The sequence below is a fragment of the Tiliqua scincoides genome, chromosome 1, assembly GCF_035046505.1.
Source record: "Tiliqua scincoides isolate rTilSci1 chromosome 1, rTilSci1.hap2, whole genome shotgun sequence".
Taxonomy (NCBI): domain Eukaryota; kingdom Metazoa; phylum Chordata; class Lepidosauria; order Squamata; family Scincidae; genus Tiliqua; species Tiliqua scincoides.
In genome coordinates this window covers 269,122,820-269,139,527 of record NC_089821.1, presented here as the reverse complement: position 1 = coordinate 269,139,527, position 16,708 = coordinate 269,122,820, and the positions used below count along the sequence as shown (strand labels likewise).

At 43.3% G+C, this 16,708-nt stretch overlaps 1 protein-coding gene across 15 annotated transcripts in view; it reads left to right on the top strand.

Annotated features, from left to right (window-relative positions):
* The window catches only part of NRXN1 (neurexin 1), a 1,133,747-nt gene that overhangs the window by 951,853 nt on the left and 165,186 nt on the right, over positions 1–16,708 (top strand). For all 15 annotated transcript variants that reach the window (XM_066625795.1, XM_066625872.1, XM_066625848.1 and 12 more), the window contains one exon: positions 7,850–8,021. In XM_066625795.1, coding sequence (XP_066481892.1) covers positions 7,850–8,021 — 172 coding nt within the window. The remainder of the gene's footprint in view (positions 1–7,849; positions 8,022–16,708) is intronic.

The window sequence follows — 16,708 nt, the reverse complement described above, 5'->3', positions numbered from 1 at the left end:
ACAACCGAACCATGCATTTGGAAAGTGTGATCTCTACAAACTGCCTCCTCCCCCTTCCTGGGCTTCTCCAGCCAATCCTAAGGCAAAAATCCCCTTGGGCTCCTCCTCCTGCCCTATCTCAGCCGAAGAAAATATCAGACCGCCCATACTTTGTCCAATGTTCATCCGTTCTTTCAGAGATGGGCAAGAGAGCCTGCTCCTGCCTCCCACCTCCTATTCATTGCAAAAGCAAAACATTAAGCCTTACCTGACTCCTGGCTGGAACTTTCCTGCTGCTCGTCTGGTCTGAATGATGGCCCCATGAGGCTTTTCATGCCATGAAAACCGTAACTCGAGTCTGCATGCGTGGGGACAAGTGCCAAGTCAAGGGACCCAAACACTCAAATAACTGAGTGTTTTGCCAAGTCGTCCACACGTGATTTCCCTTCCCAGGAAGATACACTTCTAGTTTCCTGAGTAGGTTAAGGCTAAGCTCAGCTCTGGAGATATGAATGCCTTCTCTTTAAGAAGCGACCTGCAACAGTACAGGAGGAACCCAGAGGAGGGATGCCATGGCTGTAAACAAACATGTAGAAAGTACGAAGAGATCATTTTGCTCTACTCTCTTCCCTTTTTCACCCTGAAAATGTTCATGGGTCACTAATTCACCTCTGCCCCGCACTGGACTCAGAAAGAAATTGGTGTTTAATTGGTGTTGGTTAATTGGCTTACTGCCGTTTTGTTTTGTATCAGGCGGTTTCTTCAGAACTCCAGTAAAATCTTTTTTTTCCTACTGGCAGACAGAAGCTGTGAAATTTCTTTCTGTTTTACTGGCAGTTCGCTCAGTCAGGGAGTCCCTCCACAGTCCTTAACTCATTACATTGGTCATTATAAAGCTCTCCACAGGGCAGACAAATTACCTGCAAAGTAAGAAGAAGTTAATAATAATATATAATATATAATATACAGTATTTATATACCGCCTTTCTTGGTTTTTATTCAAGACTTTATTCAAGGTGGTTTACATAGGCAGGCTTATTAAATCCACGCAGGGATTTTTACAAATTGAAAGAAGGTTCTTTCTTTCAAGAACCACTACATTCAAGGTGTTACACTCCGATCTGGTTTAACATTCTGGCCTCCATCCTCCCATGCTCCGAGCAGATGGAACAGCTCAGCTGCAGCTTGCCAGCTGCTTCAAGGTCGCACGGTGCCGGTGGCCTCGAACTGGCGACCTTGTGGATGTTAATCTTCAGGCAAATGGAGGCTCTACCCTCTAGACCAGACCTCCTGCCCTTTCATCTATCCTTTTCATCTATGTATTTTCTCATATAAGTTGGACTTTTGGATTTTTATCCCCTTTTTCTGTTCATTGGATTTTCCCTGGTTTTGCTGCTTTTTCTCAGGATGGTTCTGCCACCCAAGGGTGCCTGGTTTATATCATTCACCTGCCTGATTTTTATTTTTTATTTTTAATCTCCAAGGTGTTTTGCTTCCTTTTTTTCTGTTTACACGATTTCACATTGTAGCAGAATGGAAGCAAGTAAAGGAAAACATGGCTATGAATGAATACTGTGATTATAGATCATCATAAAAATTGGCTACATTTTTTTGAACGTCAAAGCATTTGATTTCAGAGAGAAAAATTTTGAATAAAGTACATACATTTTGTAGCATATGCCTTTGGGAAAGTTCTTGTATGTTTAATAATTTAGCAAAAGGGGTGATTGCTGCAGTCCCAGAGCAATTACATATTTTCACATTTTTCTCTGAAGATGAATAGCAGAGTGAGTGGGTGATTAAATCATGTGGCTCGCACAGTCTTCCACTTTGCTTGTTGGACATGTTGGAAGAGAACATGTTCTCAAGCAGTTGGGTTCTGGAATGTGGTGTTGTGACAGAAATACATTAAAGTTTGTTTGCTTTGTACTTGTTTCCACCCCTAAATATGATTTTGAAGTTACTAATCATTCTCAAACTTCATGGAAGAGAGAGAGCAGGGGAGGGATTTTTTTTTAGCAGAGTTTAACACAGTGTGCTGTCTACAACAGATCAAGGAAAAATATCATAAGGTGACCAGAAATAAGGAACTGATCAAAGAGCATCTGTAAATATACTCATCCTAGCTCAGTGATTTTCAACCTTTTTCATCTGATGGCACACTGACAAGGTACTAAAATTGTCAAGGCACACCATCAGTTTTTTGAGAATTGACAAGGCACACCAGCTGTTGGTGGGGTGCTCACATCCCAATTGTCCCTACTAACAAATGACCCTCCCCCAAACTCTCATGGCACACCTACACACCATTTGCAGCACACCAGTGTGCCACGGCACAGTGGTTGAAAATGGCTGTATCTGTGCTTCTAGACCTGTTTCTACAGTTAGAGACTGGAGGGCAGAAGAAAGGCATCCAAGATCAAGAATATTATTTTGGAATTCATAGGTTCTCTAGCAAGTTGCTCAGAATGGTAACATCCCACTCTTGACATGCAAGTTGTTTTAAACCAGTGATTCTCAAATTGTGGGTCGGGACCCACTAGGTGGGTCGCGAGCCAATTTCAGGTGGGTCTCCATTCATTTCAATATTTTATTTTTAATATATTAGACTTGGTGCTACCATGGTTTGTGACTGCATTTGGGAAAATGTTACAGACCTGTACTTTTAACAAGCTACTATGTATATGCTTTCAACAATGATAGTTAATGGGACTTACTCCTGGGTAAGTGTGGGTAGGATGGCAGCCTAGGATTGTTAAAAATTATCCTGCTTGATGATGGCACTTCCAGTCATGACATCACTTCTTGTGGGTCCTGATAGATTCTCATTCTAGAATGTGGGTCCCGGTGCTAAAAGTGTGAGAACCACTGGTCTAGTGTGTTCCCTGAAGCATTTGGTGGGCCCCTGTGAGATACAGGAAGCTGGACTAGATGGGCCTTTGGTCTGATCTAGTGGGGCTCTTCTTAAGTTCTTAAACTCAGCTCACCAGTCATGCGTTGCCAGCTTCCAGATGCATGGGTTCTATCCTCTCTGCTCCGTTTTTGTGGTTTGAAACAGATAGCTAAACAAATAGGGTTTACTTAGTTCCTAGTGAGCCACCATCAATGTCTCTTCTTGGTAGGTCATATGCATTCCAAACTTGCTATAAGTAATGATTCCTTCCTCTCAGGCTGATTCAAATGCCACAGCAGTCATATCAGAGTCACTGAGACTTCTATGTGGAATCTGTTCCACGCAACTGATCAGGCTTGTATTAAGAGATGGGAGGGGTTTGGTATTTGAGGGGGAAAAAAGATCAAGAAGTTGTGGAATAAGGAAATATCAGTGGATTCTAAAATGAAGGCTTTTCTGTCTGTTTCGGAAGCTGAGGACGTTTTGAAGGTTACAACACGCTTGCAGAAAGTGGATGCAGCAGTCACTTTTTTCCAGTTAGGTTCCAGCAGTAACTTCCTTCGGCCTTTTCCCTTCCCCGCAGCACACACACTGCAACATTGCTTCTTTTTCATTTTAGTTTTATAAGAGTCATTATTCAGAAATGAAGCATTTCTCTTGTCTGCTGCGGAAACAAAAATCAATAATTGCTTTAGTCAGTATTTTTAAATGAACACGGCAAGATACTTCATTAAGCTATAAACGCCCAGTTACAGATGCTTTTTCAATAATAATTAAAATGGATAATAGCATTTGGAGTGGTTACTTGACTTGAAGAAGAGACAGCATGGTGGATAAATAAATCAGGTTGTTTCCCGTGATGCTGTTTGGTTTTTTTTCTTTATTGGAGCTGAAATAAATTTGTCCTTTCATTTCAGGTTGCTAACTGTTCTTACCTGTAGCTCTTTTGTTTGGTGGTAAATATTTATGGGCCTAGATATACCCATGTAAATGAGAGCAAAAGTATGCCTCCTTCCCTCCACTTCTCCACCGCTGCTTCCAGTTCCCTATATATTCATGAAGGGGTGTAACTGTGACTATCTCATAGTCAGGGCTAATCTTAGGAGCTATGGGGCCCACTGTCAAACATTTGGTAGGGACCCCATCTCCTCTCATAGCTCCTCAGCACGAGCAGCAGCAATGAGCCTGGGGTCAGTGGTGCCCTGTACAGAGCGTGACACCCAGAAGTGGATGGCAGTGACTTGATGACATTGACACCAACTGCTCCTTGGGACACCCAGGGCTGCAACAGCACCAAAATGGCTGCTGCTGTGTCCTATGAACGCTGGGCAGCTGGCAGTGGCTCCTGGCTCCCATTGTCTCCTCAGGGGAAAGGAACTCCCAACGTCTCCTTGGGGGACAGGGACATTCGTCACCTTCCCCCAGGTAAGGTAAGAAGCACCAGAATGGGGCTACTTGATTCTGTGATGGCTATTTAGCACTGCCCCCTCCCGCCCTGCTGCCTTCCACCGCCCTCCCCCTGCCCCAGAATGCTTCCCTCCCCACCTGACTTACTGTTCTGCTGCCCGGTGCACACACGGAGCTCCGGGCAGTGGCCGGCTGACTTCCCACCAATGCTGGCCCAGCACAGGTTTGTGCTGAACCTGCTGCGGTGCCTGGCTGGCGCTGACTGCCACAGGCATGCCTTAGAGCATGTTTGTGACAGTGTGCGCCAGTTGTGGGCCAGCACAAGTCTCTGAAGATCAGGCCCTAACTCTGACCCAGTTGAACCCAGGGGCAGGTGGGTTGCACAAGGGCTCCGCTCTCTGCATGGAGGCTTACCTCAATGTGAAGGGCTGGCTGAGGCTGCAGATGACATGCTATCTACTGCCATGCGGGGCCGCCCCACATGTGGGTTCAGTTGGGGCTTTAACCCAAATTGGTACAATTGCATTAAAGCAGGCTTTGCTCATAATCAATTCACAGACGTTCTGTGTGATATTATTTGTTGAATTTTACATGAATAAGCCAAATACTGCATCCGTACATAGACTTCTGGGAATATTGGAGGCAGGGCAGCAGAGCTAGATGTAGAGGCCCTGATGTGTATAAAGCTGGGAGGCTTATATGTTTAAAAAAATTACACCAAAGTTTTCTGCACAAGCAGTTTTTATAATGGCCTGCATTTTATAAACACGCACACATAAAATTTCAAAGTGCCCCCCCCCCAAAAAAAATTCTGAATTTTTTGTGTGTGGCCCCTGTGGATTCATGAGGCCCTAAGCTGTAGCTTGTTTAGCTCATAACTAAATCTGGCACTGCAGGGCAGATATGCCAGAGAAGGGAAGGAGGGCACACTTGCTTGCCACCATACAGAAGGGGCAGATCTGGAGAGAGCTCTCATTCCGTGCAACTGTGCTTCCTTCCAAAGCCCTAAAATCTGAAGAGAACTGTTGGTATCCTGATAAGAGCCATTGAACTTGTCAAATGCTTTTCACAATTACTTGGCCACTTGATGCTGAAGGTTTACTGACCTTCTGCTCCCCAGTGTCCCAAGAGGTTTACTAGGATATACTTTGCTTTTTCATGTTTCCCTGTTTGATACATCTGACAGTCAGTTTATGTGCTCATTTATCCTAGGATTATGAATCTGTAAACTCACCTCTGTCTTTGATTTCCTTGCATTGTCAAGGGGTGAATTGCAAGTTGAAACAAAGTGTTGAAAGGAAATAAACAACCTCTGGCGAGGTCAGAGGATTTTTTATTTGCATTCTTTCATTCTGGCCAGTGTTCTTGTAAACAACAGTAAGGTTTGCTATCTCCGGTGAGTAGCGCAAATATTGAGTTAAGAACTTCTGAATTATAATAGCATAGTCAAGTTCTTGCCATGTCAAGATTTAAAATGCACATGCTCACACATGCACCCCTTGAGTTGGATGACAGTAACTGTTTTGAAAGATCATTAACCTGTGGCAGTACAGGTGTCCCCTGGTATCCATGGGGAATAGGTTCCTCCTGCTACCACAGATACCTGAAAACCTGGATAGCAGCAAACGCTACTGAAAATCCCCTGTAGTGCTCATGACTCACCTCTCTTCTTTGCAAACACTTTGCAGAAAGATTTTTCTTTATTTTGCTTTGGAACAGGAAGCAAACAGTGAGAGCCTAGACTTGTAGCTGCTAGAGCATGGGTCTCCAAACCCCGGCCGGGGGGGGGGCAGATGCGACCTGCAGCAAGCCTCTATCTGGCCTGCGGCCAGCCTCTTGTCCCCTGAAAGCCTCTGGCCCACTTGGCCAAACATGACTGGAACTGTGCTCTGGTTGCATCTGGAGGGTGTTCTAAGGACCAGAGAGCTTGAATGAATGAGCCCATTCATTCATTTATTCACTCATCTAAGTTCCATCTCTACAAATTTTATATTTAAATTTTTTTTCCGGCCCTCAACACCGTGCCAGATACTTGATGTGGCCCTCTGGCCAAAATGTTTGGAGACCCCTGTACTAGAGGAATGCTACAGTTGGCAATAGTGAGAACGCTAATAGGAAGCTCTCTTCTCTCCACTTCCTTTTAGCATTCTCACTGTCAGCTCCTGTAGCATTCCTCTAGGACAGGATGTCCAAAGTTTTTGGCAAGAGGGCCACATTGTCTCTGTGACACTGTGTTGGGGGCAGGGGAAAAAAAGAATTAATTTACATTTAAAATTTGAATAAATTTAGCTAAATGAATATATTAAAGATGTACTTATATGAATGAATGAAGGTCTTACAATAGCTCAAGGCCTATAAAAGGCCTTACACAAAGCAAGACTGGCCTTTCCTTTGCTGATCAAAGGCATTAAACAACAAGCACTGGAGGGAGCCCTCATCCCACAGCTCACGCAAGAGGTCAAACATTTACCCTCATGCTAAGAGCAGTTGTGTCGGGCCAGTGTGGGCTCCAACAAATCTCCGGAGGGCCAGAGGCTCATTGGAGACTGAGGGCTGCGTTGAGAGGCCTCAAGGGCCTCAAGTGGCCCCAGGGCCGGGGTTTGGGCACCCCTGCTCTAGGAGCTACAAGTCTAGGTTCTCACTTCTTGCTTCCTGTTCCAAAGTAAAATGAGGAAAAATCTTACTTCTGCAATGTGTTTGTAAACAGAGAAGTGAGTCATGAGCAGGAGAAGGGATTTAAGAATCATGGATAAGTGAAACGTCAGATATGGGACCAACAGATATGGGGGGATGCCTGTAATTCATAGGTTTTAAAGGCACCTGTTCAGGTTTGCTCACTTTTTTTGTGAAGCATTGTACTGTATTACGTTGAGGGTGAGGATTAAAGTCTTCAGTAATAGCTGCTATATCAGCAGCTACGTTTGACTTGAATGCAGCAAAGCAGTGTGTCCGGTCAGGGGAAAACCATGCATACGGTGAGGGTTACTTTGAAGTTTCCATTGCAGCACCTGCACAGGTGAAGAGACAAAATGCAAAATCCTACCATTCAAGGTGAAAGGGGGGTTGCCTTTTCAGCATGTCATGGAAACTTCAGCCCCACCTCCCCCACCAATTCTTCACCATTTCCTTCACCTTTTTCTTCTGTTGTTTTGATTGTGTGCATGAAGATGAGCTATGTGCACAGTAGGGATCACTGGTGGTCCCTGGACCACAGTTTAAGAAAAATTTATCCCACACTGAGTCTGTTTGACGTGTAAGCAACCAAACCAAGCACATCTCACCATCTCATACATGGGTCCCACAAGGCTTCATAAACTTCCACAGGCAATGGAGAATTAATGACTGGTTGACAACTCACAATAGATGTTTGGTGAGTTATGATCAACTTGGCACGACTCAGGTTGTTCAGATTTGGTTAGGAGGATTGTTACTGCCATGTGCTGTCCTTCAGAAGTGAAACCTCAGGAGAAAAACGTATTCAAGAAGCTTTGTGCACATAGCATTGCATCTCATGTTTGTGTTTTAAAAGAGCTCCTAATGATTGCTTTTGTCTCTTGCTCTTCTTTCCAGCACCAAGGAAAAATTGGAGTTAAATTTAATGTTGGGACAGATGATATCGCAATTGAAGAGGTCAACGCAATCATTAATGATGGAAAATACCATGTAGTACGTTTTACAAGAAGTGGCGGTAATGCCACATTACAGGTGGACAACTGGCCTGTCATAGAACGCTACCCAGCAGGTAAGAATGTTAGTTCAGATTGTTGGATTGAGGGCGGGGAGTGAACAGAGTGTGATCACACAGGAACTCTACTTCTTCAAAACTTCTAAGTACTGTTTTCTGCCATGAAAGTTCATGAATGTTTTGTAGCCTGTGCTAATGACAGTTCCTAGATGAAGCAAAAAGGCACAGACCATATTTTACCAAATTTGACACAAGAGTGAACTGAAGGCATGTAGATGTCAAGGCACTGAGAAGCATTTTTTTTTTAATCTTAAATTATTAGTGTACCGGTGTACTTAGAGGAAGAAAAGGCTTTGACAAAAGCAGCACAGTATGTCAAAACAAAACAAAATAAGTCTTCATGTTTGGCCGTTTGGAACAATTTTATTAAGGAAAATATTGCCTGTGATTATTCTATAATTGGCCTTCTATATCTTGTGGAGATTGGGAAATAACACAATTTATTAAGAAGAGCTGGAAGCCAAGAAGCACTGCCTGGGAAGAAAAATGGGTTTGATTTTAAGAGCATCTCCTTAAACACAGTAGCAGTGGTCCACAAACCACTTATTCTAGAAATGCCTATCAAAATCAGTCTAACTGCTACCTGTTATGTTCCCAAATAAATGAAATCCTGGTTATTATTAGATCAACTGTTCTTTTATTTCATTGGACCAGACATTTTGCCCAGAATGGTCAACAGTCCTAGCCATTCAGATAATTCTCTAGACCTGGTAAGACCTCAAAGATAAAACTGAAAATGGAACTTGGTGAAAATGCAGTGCATTTCCTGTACTTGATTCTCTATTGCAGGGACAGTCCATGTTCTCAGGGGCAGACAGTTGCAAGAACAATAGTCCAGGGGCTGGAATAATCTGACCCCTATTATGCATCATCAGGCTTTGTAATAAATTTGGCATACCCTAGAAGCAGCAAGGACATCAAAGGTATAGAGCCAATGTGCTTGAACAGCATGATATCATCAACAGGATTCTTTTTCTAGGAAGCATTTTCCTAGATAAGCCTTCTGACGATTGCTGTATACTACTGTAATTTAGGGAATAGGGTAAAGAGGGTGTACATATGTGCTTCCTGCTGGCCATGACTTCAGATGTCACCACATTCACTGGATGTTTACAGAAGAAAATGCTGAATGAAGGGAGAGTTCCTTCCTGTGATTGAGAACTGGGCCAGCCAGCCTTGCACCTTGGGAGCTAGTGTATTTCCTCCTCCTTACATTCAGGTGTAACATAGTTGAGTGGGGGCTGCTAGTTGCTAAGAGAAGCAGCACAGGCAAAGCCACAATTTTGCCCTGTCCCTGAAAATCACTGAAACGTTTTCACATTTTCCCCCCTGCAAATGGTGCAATGAAATGATGGGGCATATTAAATTCTATATAAAGAAAATGCGTAGAGTTTCAAGAGGGAATTTGCGAATAAGCAGACATGAAGTTTTTCCTCCTTTATCTTTACTCATCTTATCGCCTAGGTTTAAATTGGCATGGTCATGTTAGCTGTATCAAGGACAAGGTCTTTTAAGAAAAGGACACATTTTTTTAAAATTCAGAATGGATTGCTGCTTTGGTTTGGGATGTCGATGAATGGAAGGGCACTAGCTCAGCTCAGGTTCAGTCCTGGACATCTTTAACCAGCTGCAAAGCACTGGGTGACTTTGACCCATTACGCGCAGTAATTCTTGCTGCTGCAACAAGCAGATCCTTGGAAGGACTTAGGGCCCAATCCTATCCAATTTTCCAGTGCCGGTGTAGCTGTGCCATTGAGGCGTACACTGCACCCTGTGGTGGGGAGGCAGTCACAGAGCCCTTCTAAAGGTATAGGAACAGTTGTTCCCTTTCCTCAGGCTGCATTCCAGTTGCACCAGTGCTGGAAAGTTGGATAGAATTGGGCCCTTAGTCCGCCCTCTAGCAAACATAATTGATGTGGCTTAGAGTAAGCACTGAGTAAAAGAAGTGTATAGCTTCCATATTTTGCCTAGAGGAAGGAAGCACCAGCTAATAACCAAGACTGGATGTGAAGCATGGATTGTGAACAGCAGCCCACCAGGTTCCAGTTCCCAGTCTTGGTGAAGGAGGACACCAGAGACCCCTCAGGGGTATAAGCTTTGTGTTTGGTTGACCATCCACCCCAAACCTGAATCATTTCTACAATATTTTCATTATTACTCAGTATCTAACACTTTTCGTATGCCAATCACTTTGCGGTTCTCATGCTCAATAATCCCTGTGCAGTTAACATTTTATAGATGTTTGCCTGAGTGCTTTGAGGGACTCATCCAGGCCAGCCTGTAAGTTCATAAAGTCAAAACCTCCAACACTATGGACCTTCTCTGGATTATCTACTCTGTTGTTAATTCCTTCTTTTTTACAAACTAGGATCATCTGGCTCTTAGGAGAAAACTTCATCTTGTTGTGTCTAGTGATGTTGGGCAAAGGTACTTCATTCAGAATAGGGCTTGATCTGCTGTGCAACAATGCAGAGCTATGCCGCAGTTTGACCTTGGAGCCCAAATGGTGCTGGATGCTGGCAAATGGCATTTTAACTGTGTTTCATATGTGGTCAGGTTTTACCCACAGGGGAATTTCCTACACTCCTGGTCCTGTGCTTTAGCATACACTAAGAAGTTCAAGAAGCCACTTCTGGGAGAATTTATGAGACAGGGTGGTGGTTCCTTTACCAACATCAACTTCTAATGTAAAACTTGGAATTCCCTGTGCCTTCTATAAATAGGATTTGGGGGTGGGGGGCTATGTGTAGGGCTGGAGGTCTCCGATGTTCTCATTGAGACCCTTGGTTCCTCAAAAACTCTCCCATGTTGAAGCACCCTGAAATTGCAGATAATGTTCTCAAGAGATAATAGGATGCTGTGTAGCCTTGTTTTCTTATTTGTAGAGGTGGGTGAAAATGGTTTTACATTTTCATGGATTTCGGTGTTTTCCAAAGTTAGACATGCAGAAAGCAGTGTTAATGTGTTTTTATTCCAAGGGCATATTGTTATAAATTGTAATCACTTAAAAGTTTACTAGGCGTGGTAGGGGGTTACCAGATGCAGTCACATTCTTGTAAAAGTTTTAGAGAATGGTTTTATTTTTCACAGATTTTGCAGGTTTCTTTTTTTTTTTAATTCTTGCTTTTATTTTACAAAAATGAGAAGCGCAGAAAGCGATGTTATGTGTTTTTATTTCATTCGTCACCAAAAAACCCACCTCTCTTATTAGCGTGTTTCCCTTGTTACACTGTACACACGTATAGTTGTCTGTGCGCACATAATACATGGAAATTGCCATGCATGTGTCTGGTATAGCATGTGATTAGGACTGTTGGTTATAAGATCAGTGTATGTTCATTTGGATTTGCTACAGTATATGTGGATTTGGTACTTGATGTGATGGTTACATTCTTTGCAGAAAGAAAGATTGGAAACTTCTCATAAACTGCTAAAAAAGTGTTTGCAGTCTTTTTGTTGATGGTTAACAGCTCCCGCTGCAGCTACAGCCGGGCTTAATTAAAGCCACAGTTTCAACCATAACTCAGAATCCCCCTGTGTGTGTTATTGCTTGGCTCAGGCCAGTCGTTCTTGGTCTTTAATTTTCTTTGCACTTTTATCAGTATCATCATGTTGCCTTTGTTCACAGCGGAGTAGCAAAAGCTTGTTTGACTCTTTTCTCCCTATCTCCATTTAATGCCATCTTCATACCGGTCTTGTTTTTATTTTATTATTTTATCTTGCTTAAAGTATAAGACTTGTAAATTCCCTGTGTCTCAAATTCCATGCTTTTTCACTTTCTTTATGCTCTTTCATATACAAAAATACATTGCAAGTTCATGACTATTTCTCTCTCCCCCCCCCCGTGTGTGTGTGAGAGAGAGAGCGAACAATCAGATACACTAACCTGTATTACATGGTATCATATGGTAGTTAAAAAGGAAAACTCACCGCCTCCCTCCCCCAGCAGCACACCACCCACTTGCTCTGCCACCTCCCCCCAGCCAATGGCATAGCTAAGGCATCTACCTGCTACCTGGGCTCAAAGAAGATTTTGTAGCCCCCCCCCCATGACAAAAATCACATTTAATTAATTAAATAAATAAAAAGTGTGCCCCTTATTAGTTAGAGCAGTGATTTTCAACCTTTTTCATTTCACAGCACACTGACAAGGCACTAAAATGGTCAAGGCACACCATCAGTTTTTTAATAACTGACAAGGCACACCATGCTATAAATGGGGGTTCACATCCCCCATTGACCCTACTAATAAATGACCCTCTTCCAAATTCCCGCGGCACACCTGGGGACCATTCACGGCACACCAGTGTGCCATGGCACAGTGGTTGAAAATGGCTAGGTTAGAGACACTGTGCTGGTGTGAACAGGGATGGTTATTCTGTTGTGCAAGGGAGGTGCAAGGGAGGGCACCAGGATGCAGGTCTCTTGTTATCAGGTGTGCTCCCTGGGGCATTTGGTGGGCCGCTGTGAGATACAGGAAGCTGGACTAGATGGTCCTATGGCCTGATCCAGTGGGGCTGTTCTTATGTTCTTACCCCTGCTAAATATAAGAAGAGCACCTCTTGAAAAAGTGCCACTTTACCCAGTTAGCAGGGGTAACTGTATTATGATTCATGGAAATGAGATCTAGGCTGGCTCAAGGATCCAGCCATGGATGGAGTAAGTTTGTGCCAACTGAGGCAGGGTGGGAGAGGGTGATGGGAGGGGGAAATTGGGGCAGGAAGGGGGTGTTTTAGGCGGGGAGGACAACCCAGAAGGGGGTAGGATAGGCCACAGCAGCATAGACCAAATCCTAACCCCAATCCATGGCCCAACCGGCCTTACACAGGCTACTCAGATTTGTGCCAGAGAATTTGCTATCACAGATCTGCGTAGCCCTATAGGGGCATTCTTCAGGATAAGCAGAAAAATATCCCTTTATCCCAGGTTGCATTCCAGGCAGCACCTACTATGCACTGGATATAGCGCAGACTACTTGGCCTGCCTATTCCAGTGCAAGTTAGTATTGGGTTGCCCGTCACTTAAATGATCTTGTTTTTCTCCGTTGACAGAATTGCTAAATGGGTGTGCATTGCCTTGTGTGGCTCAGTAATGCAATTCTGCAAGTGTAGCCCCTTCATAACAGATTTCTGTCTCCAGAAAACAAGAAAAATGCAAGGAGAACAATGCAAAGGGAAAATGCATTTCTATAATTGTCATTGGCCAAAAGAAAGTCAGGTTCAGTCTGGGCAATATGCACCGATCTCTGGCCAAAGACATGGGTCAGAGGCACTACAATATAGCTGTGCCTCAGAATACTAGATGTAAGAGACAAATGGTGCTGGAAAAATGAGCCTTTCTCTCCTATTTGTGAGCTTCCCAGAGGCATCTAATGGGCCACTGTAGGAAATAGGACTCTGGACTAGATGGGCCTTTGGCCTGTTCCAGCAGACTCTTATGTTCGTATTCACTGGCTGTCTGTGGAGATATAATTGTTTGATACAGCTTCCAGGCAGGCCAAGATTATCTGGCATGCTGTTATCTGATGCAATATCTTAGACCAAATTATGTCTAGCTTACATTCCTGCAATATGATTAACTTTCATTAGCATGCCCATAGTGCGTTTTGGCTCTGTTTTATCTGCCTGCTTTAAAAACTCACTTGTTACCATGGTATCTGTGTTTTAACTTATCTCCCCTACCTGCTTCTGGGTTTAATTAAGAATAAGCAAGATCAGCAGGTTAATTAAGAAGCCTCTTCATTTGAACTGTACAGCTGATCCCTCTTTCTCTTAGACAGAAGAAATTAGACATTTATCATCTTGGTTCCTGTGCTACCAAACTTGATTAATTCTCTGCCAAGGCAAATAGGAAGTCAGCCTTCACCTGTTTACCTGTTGAAAATCCTCTGTTATAAGTGTGCTTCTAATGATTTAGAAAAGTATATTCATATAGCATGAATATGTTCATTTTCCGGCCAGTGTTTGCTTTTTTTCTTATTCACAGTTTCAGGTTTATTTCTATTAGTGTTACTGTTGCGATTTATAATCAGTATTCTTCATCATGAAAAGGAAGACTTTTATGATACTTCATGCTAATTAAACGGATTTGCATATCTCCAGTAGGAGTGAGCAAATTTAGCTTTCCACCAGGTTTGATCCATTAGACTCTCTACTGTACTCTGTCCCATGTTACCTCTGCTCTTGGATTCTGGTTTGACCAGGAAGATCTCTAAAATTAATGTACACATTAGAATGTGCTCGGTTTGTGATAGCCTTCAGTTCATTCATATCTTTATTCACTCTGTGTCACTATTGATTTTAAAAACTGCTAAAATGTAATATTGATGTGATTGTATGTACAATTACATAAAGATTATTTTATTGCACGGTGTTTTACAGATGCACATATATGCTTCACTCATTAATGTAAAGGAGGGAAGTTACTTGATTGAACTGAACATTGTTTCAAACTGTACTCGCAGCTTGTATATGCTACGTCTGGTCACTTAGCCAATAAGATTTGGCAACATGATAATTTGAAGGCAAAATGGAGTGAGTGCTGTGCTTCTTGCCCTCACTCTCATGCCTTGTGAGTAAAAGCAAGAAAAGAATGACAGCCATTAACGACTGGCGCACAATTGCTTCCACCAGCATGCAGGACCAAACATTTGCAGGATTCCAAAAACAAAAATGGCAAAATCTAGCAGCTGGCAAATAACGCAACATGATTTGGGGTACTTTGCCTCAACCCTATATTTGGTAGTTCTAAGCAAGGCATTGGGTGTGTTTTCCACCATGTTTTGCTAGCTCACCTCTACCTAAAGTGATGCATCATCAACCCACACATTTGAACATTTCCACATTCCCCATCCTTCAAGCTTTGACTAAAGAGGCTTTGTCTTCCCCAAGTAATGACATAAAAGAACTTTCTTCTTATCAGTGTTGTTAATAAAGCTCCTCAAGTCACTTTTTAAAAAAATTTGACAGCTTATCAAGTTTTCCTGTCAGGCGTTGCTCTGTTTCTTTAAGTCAGGAGACAGAAATTTCAGCTTTGTCTATGTGGGCTTTTCCTTTCTCTCTTCCACATCATTCTTTTTTTCACTTGGAGACCTAGTAAAATGCAATGAAGCCTTTTCATTTCTTAGATGCAACAGATTCTGTAATTAAGTTCAAATTTTAATAAAATGTGTAGCATGCCATTATTTTACGTTGACAGTTCCAGCATCTTTTGGTAAAATGACATAATGTTTCTTGTTTGTAAGAGGCACAGAAATGTCAAATGAGCATCTGTGCTCTGGGATCTGTTATAAAACATTAAACTCAGAGTCCTTTTTAAAAATGCATAACAAAGGATAGTACAAAAGGATGCCATCATAAGGACTTCACATATGCAATGGCTGCGTCCAGTTGTGGAGGTCTCAGACCTCTGGCCCAGGTTGGAGGATTGGGCTCCACCCTGTTGTACTAACAGAATCACTTTGCTGAATTTCAGCAAGCCCCCTCCCATGCCTGGGGAAGATCCTGCTGACCTGTCCTAGAGAGCTTTCTCTTACTCCCTCTGTGCTGTTTGGAGAGGGGAGAGGGTTATATAGTCCTCCTTCTTCCTCCTCCTCTTTACAGGGCACCTTCCCCAGGCTATCATATCTCCCTGTGGCTGTAGAAACAAGAACCTTGTGTCCTGCCACTACAGCCTCCTCACAGGGATAACAGATCTAGCCTCCCATTCTGCCTGATGGGCTACTGTTTCCATATGCAGAGAGATGCTGATGTTCCATTCACAGCTGCATCTGAGCTGGTATAGTCCTGCAAGATGTGGCCAGCCTTCCTTAAGAACATAAGAACATAAGAACAGCCCCACTGGATCAGGCCATAGGCCCATCTAGTCCAGCTTCCTGTATCTCACAGCGGCCCACCAAATGCCCCAGGGAGCACACCAGATAACAAGAGACCTCATCCTGGTGCTCTCCCCTACATCTGGCATTCTGACTTAACCCATTCCTAAAATCAGGAGGTTGCGCATACACATCATGGCTTGTACCCCATAATGGATTTTTCCTCCAGAAACTTGTCCAATCCCCTTTTAAAGGCGTCTAGGCTAGACGCCAGCACCACATCCTGTGGCAAGGAGTTCCACAGACCGACCACACGCTGAGTAAAGAAATATTTTCTTTTGTCTGTCCTAACCCGCCCAACACTCAATTTTAGTGGATGTCCCCTGGTTCTGGTATTATGTGAGAGTGTAAAGAGCATCTCCCTATCCACTCTGTCCATCCCCTGCATAATTTTGTATGTCTCAATCATGTCCCCCCTCAAGCGTCTCTTTTCTAGGCTGAAGAGGCCCAAACGCCGTAGCCTTTCCTCATAAGGAAGGTGCCCCAGCCCCGTAATCATCTTAGTTGCTCTCTTTTGCACCTTTTCCATTTCCACTATGTCTTTTTTGAGATGCGGCGACCAGAACTGGACACAATACTCCAGGTGTGGCCTTACCATAGATTTGTACAACGGCATTATAATACTAACCGTTTTGTTCTCAATACCCTTCCTAATGATCCCAAGCATTCTCTTCATTAGGGCAAGACTTCCATTTACGGAAGGAAGCTTCCTTGCCCTTCACAGCCTCTCTAACTTGGCTGGTTAGCCATGCGGGCACCCTCCTGGATTTAGTGGAACCCTTCTTTCTTTGCGGTATACACCTCTGCTGGG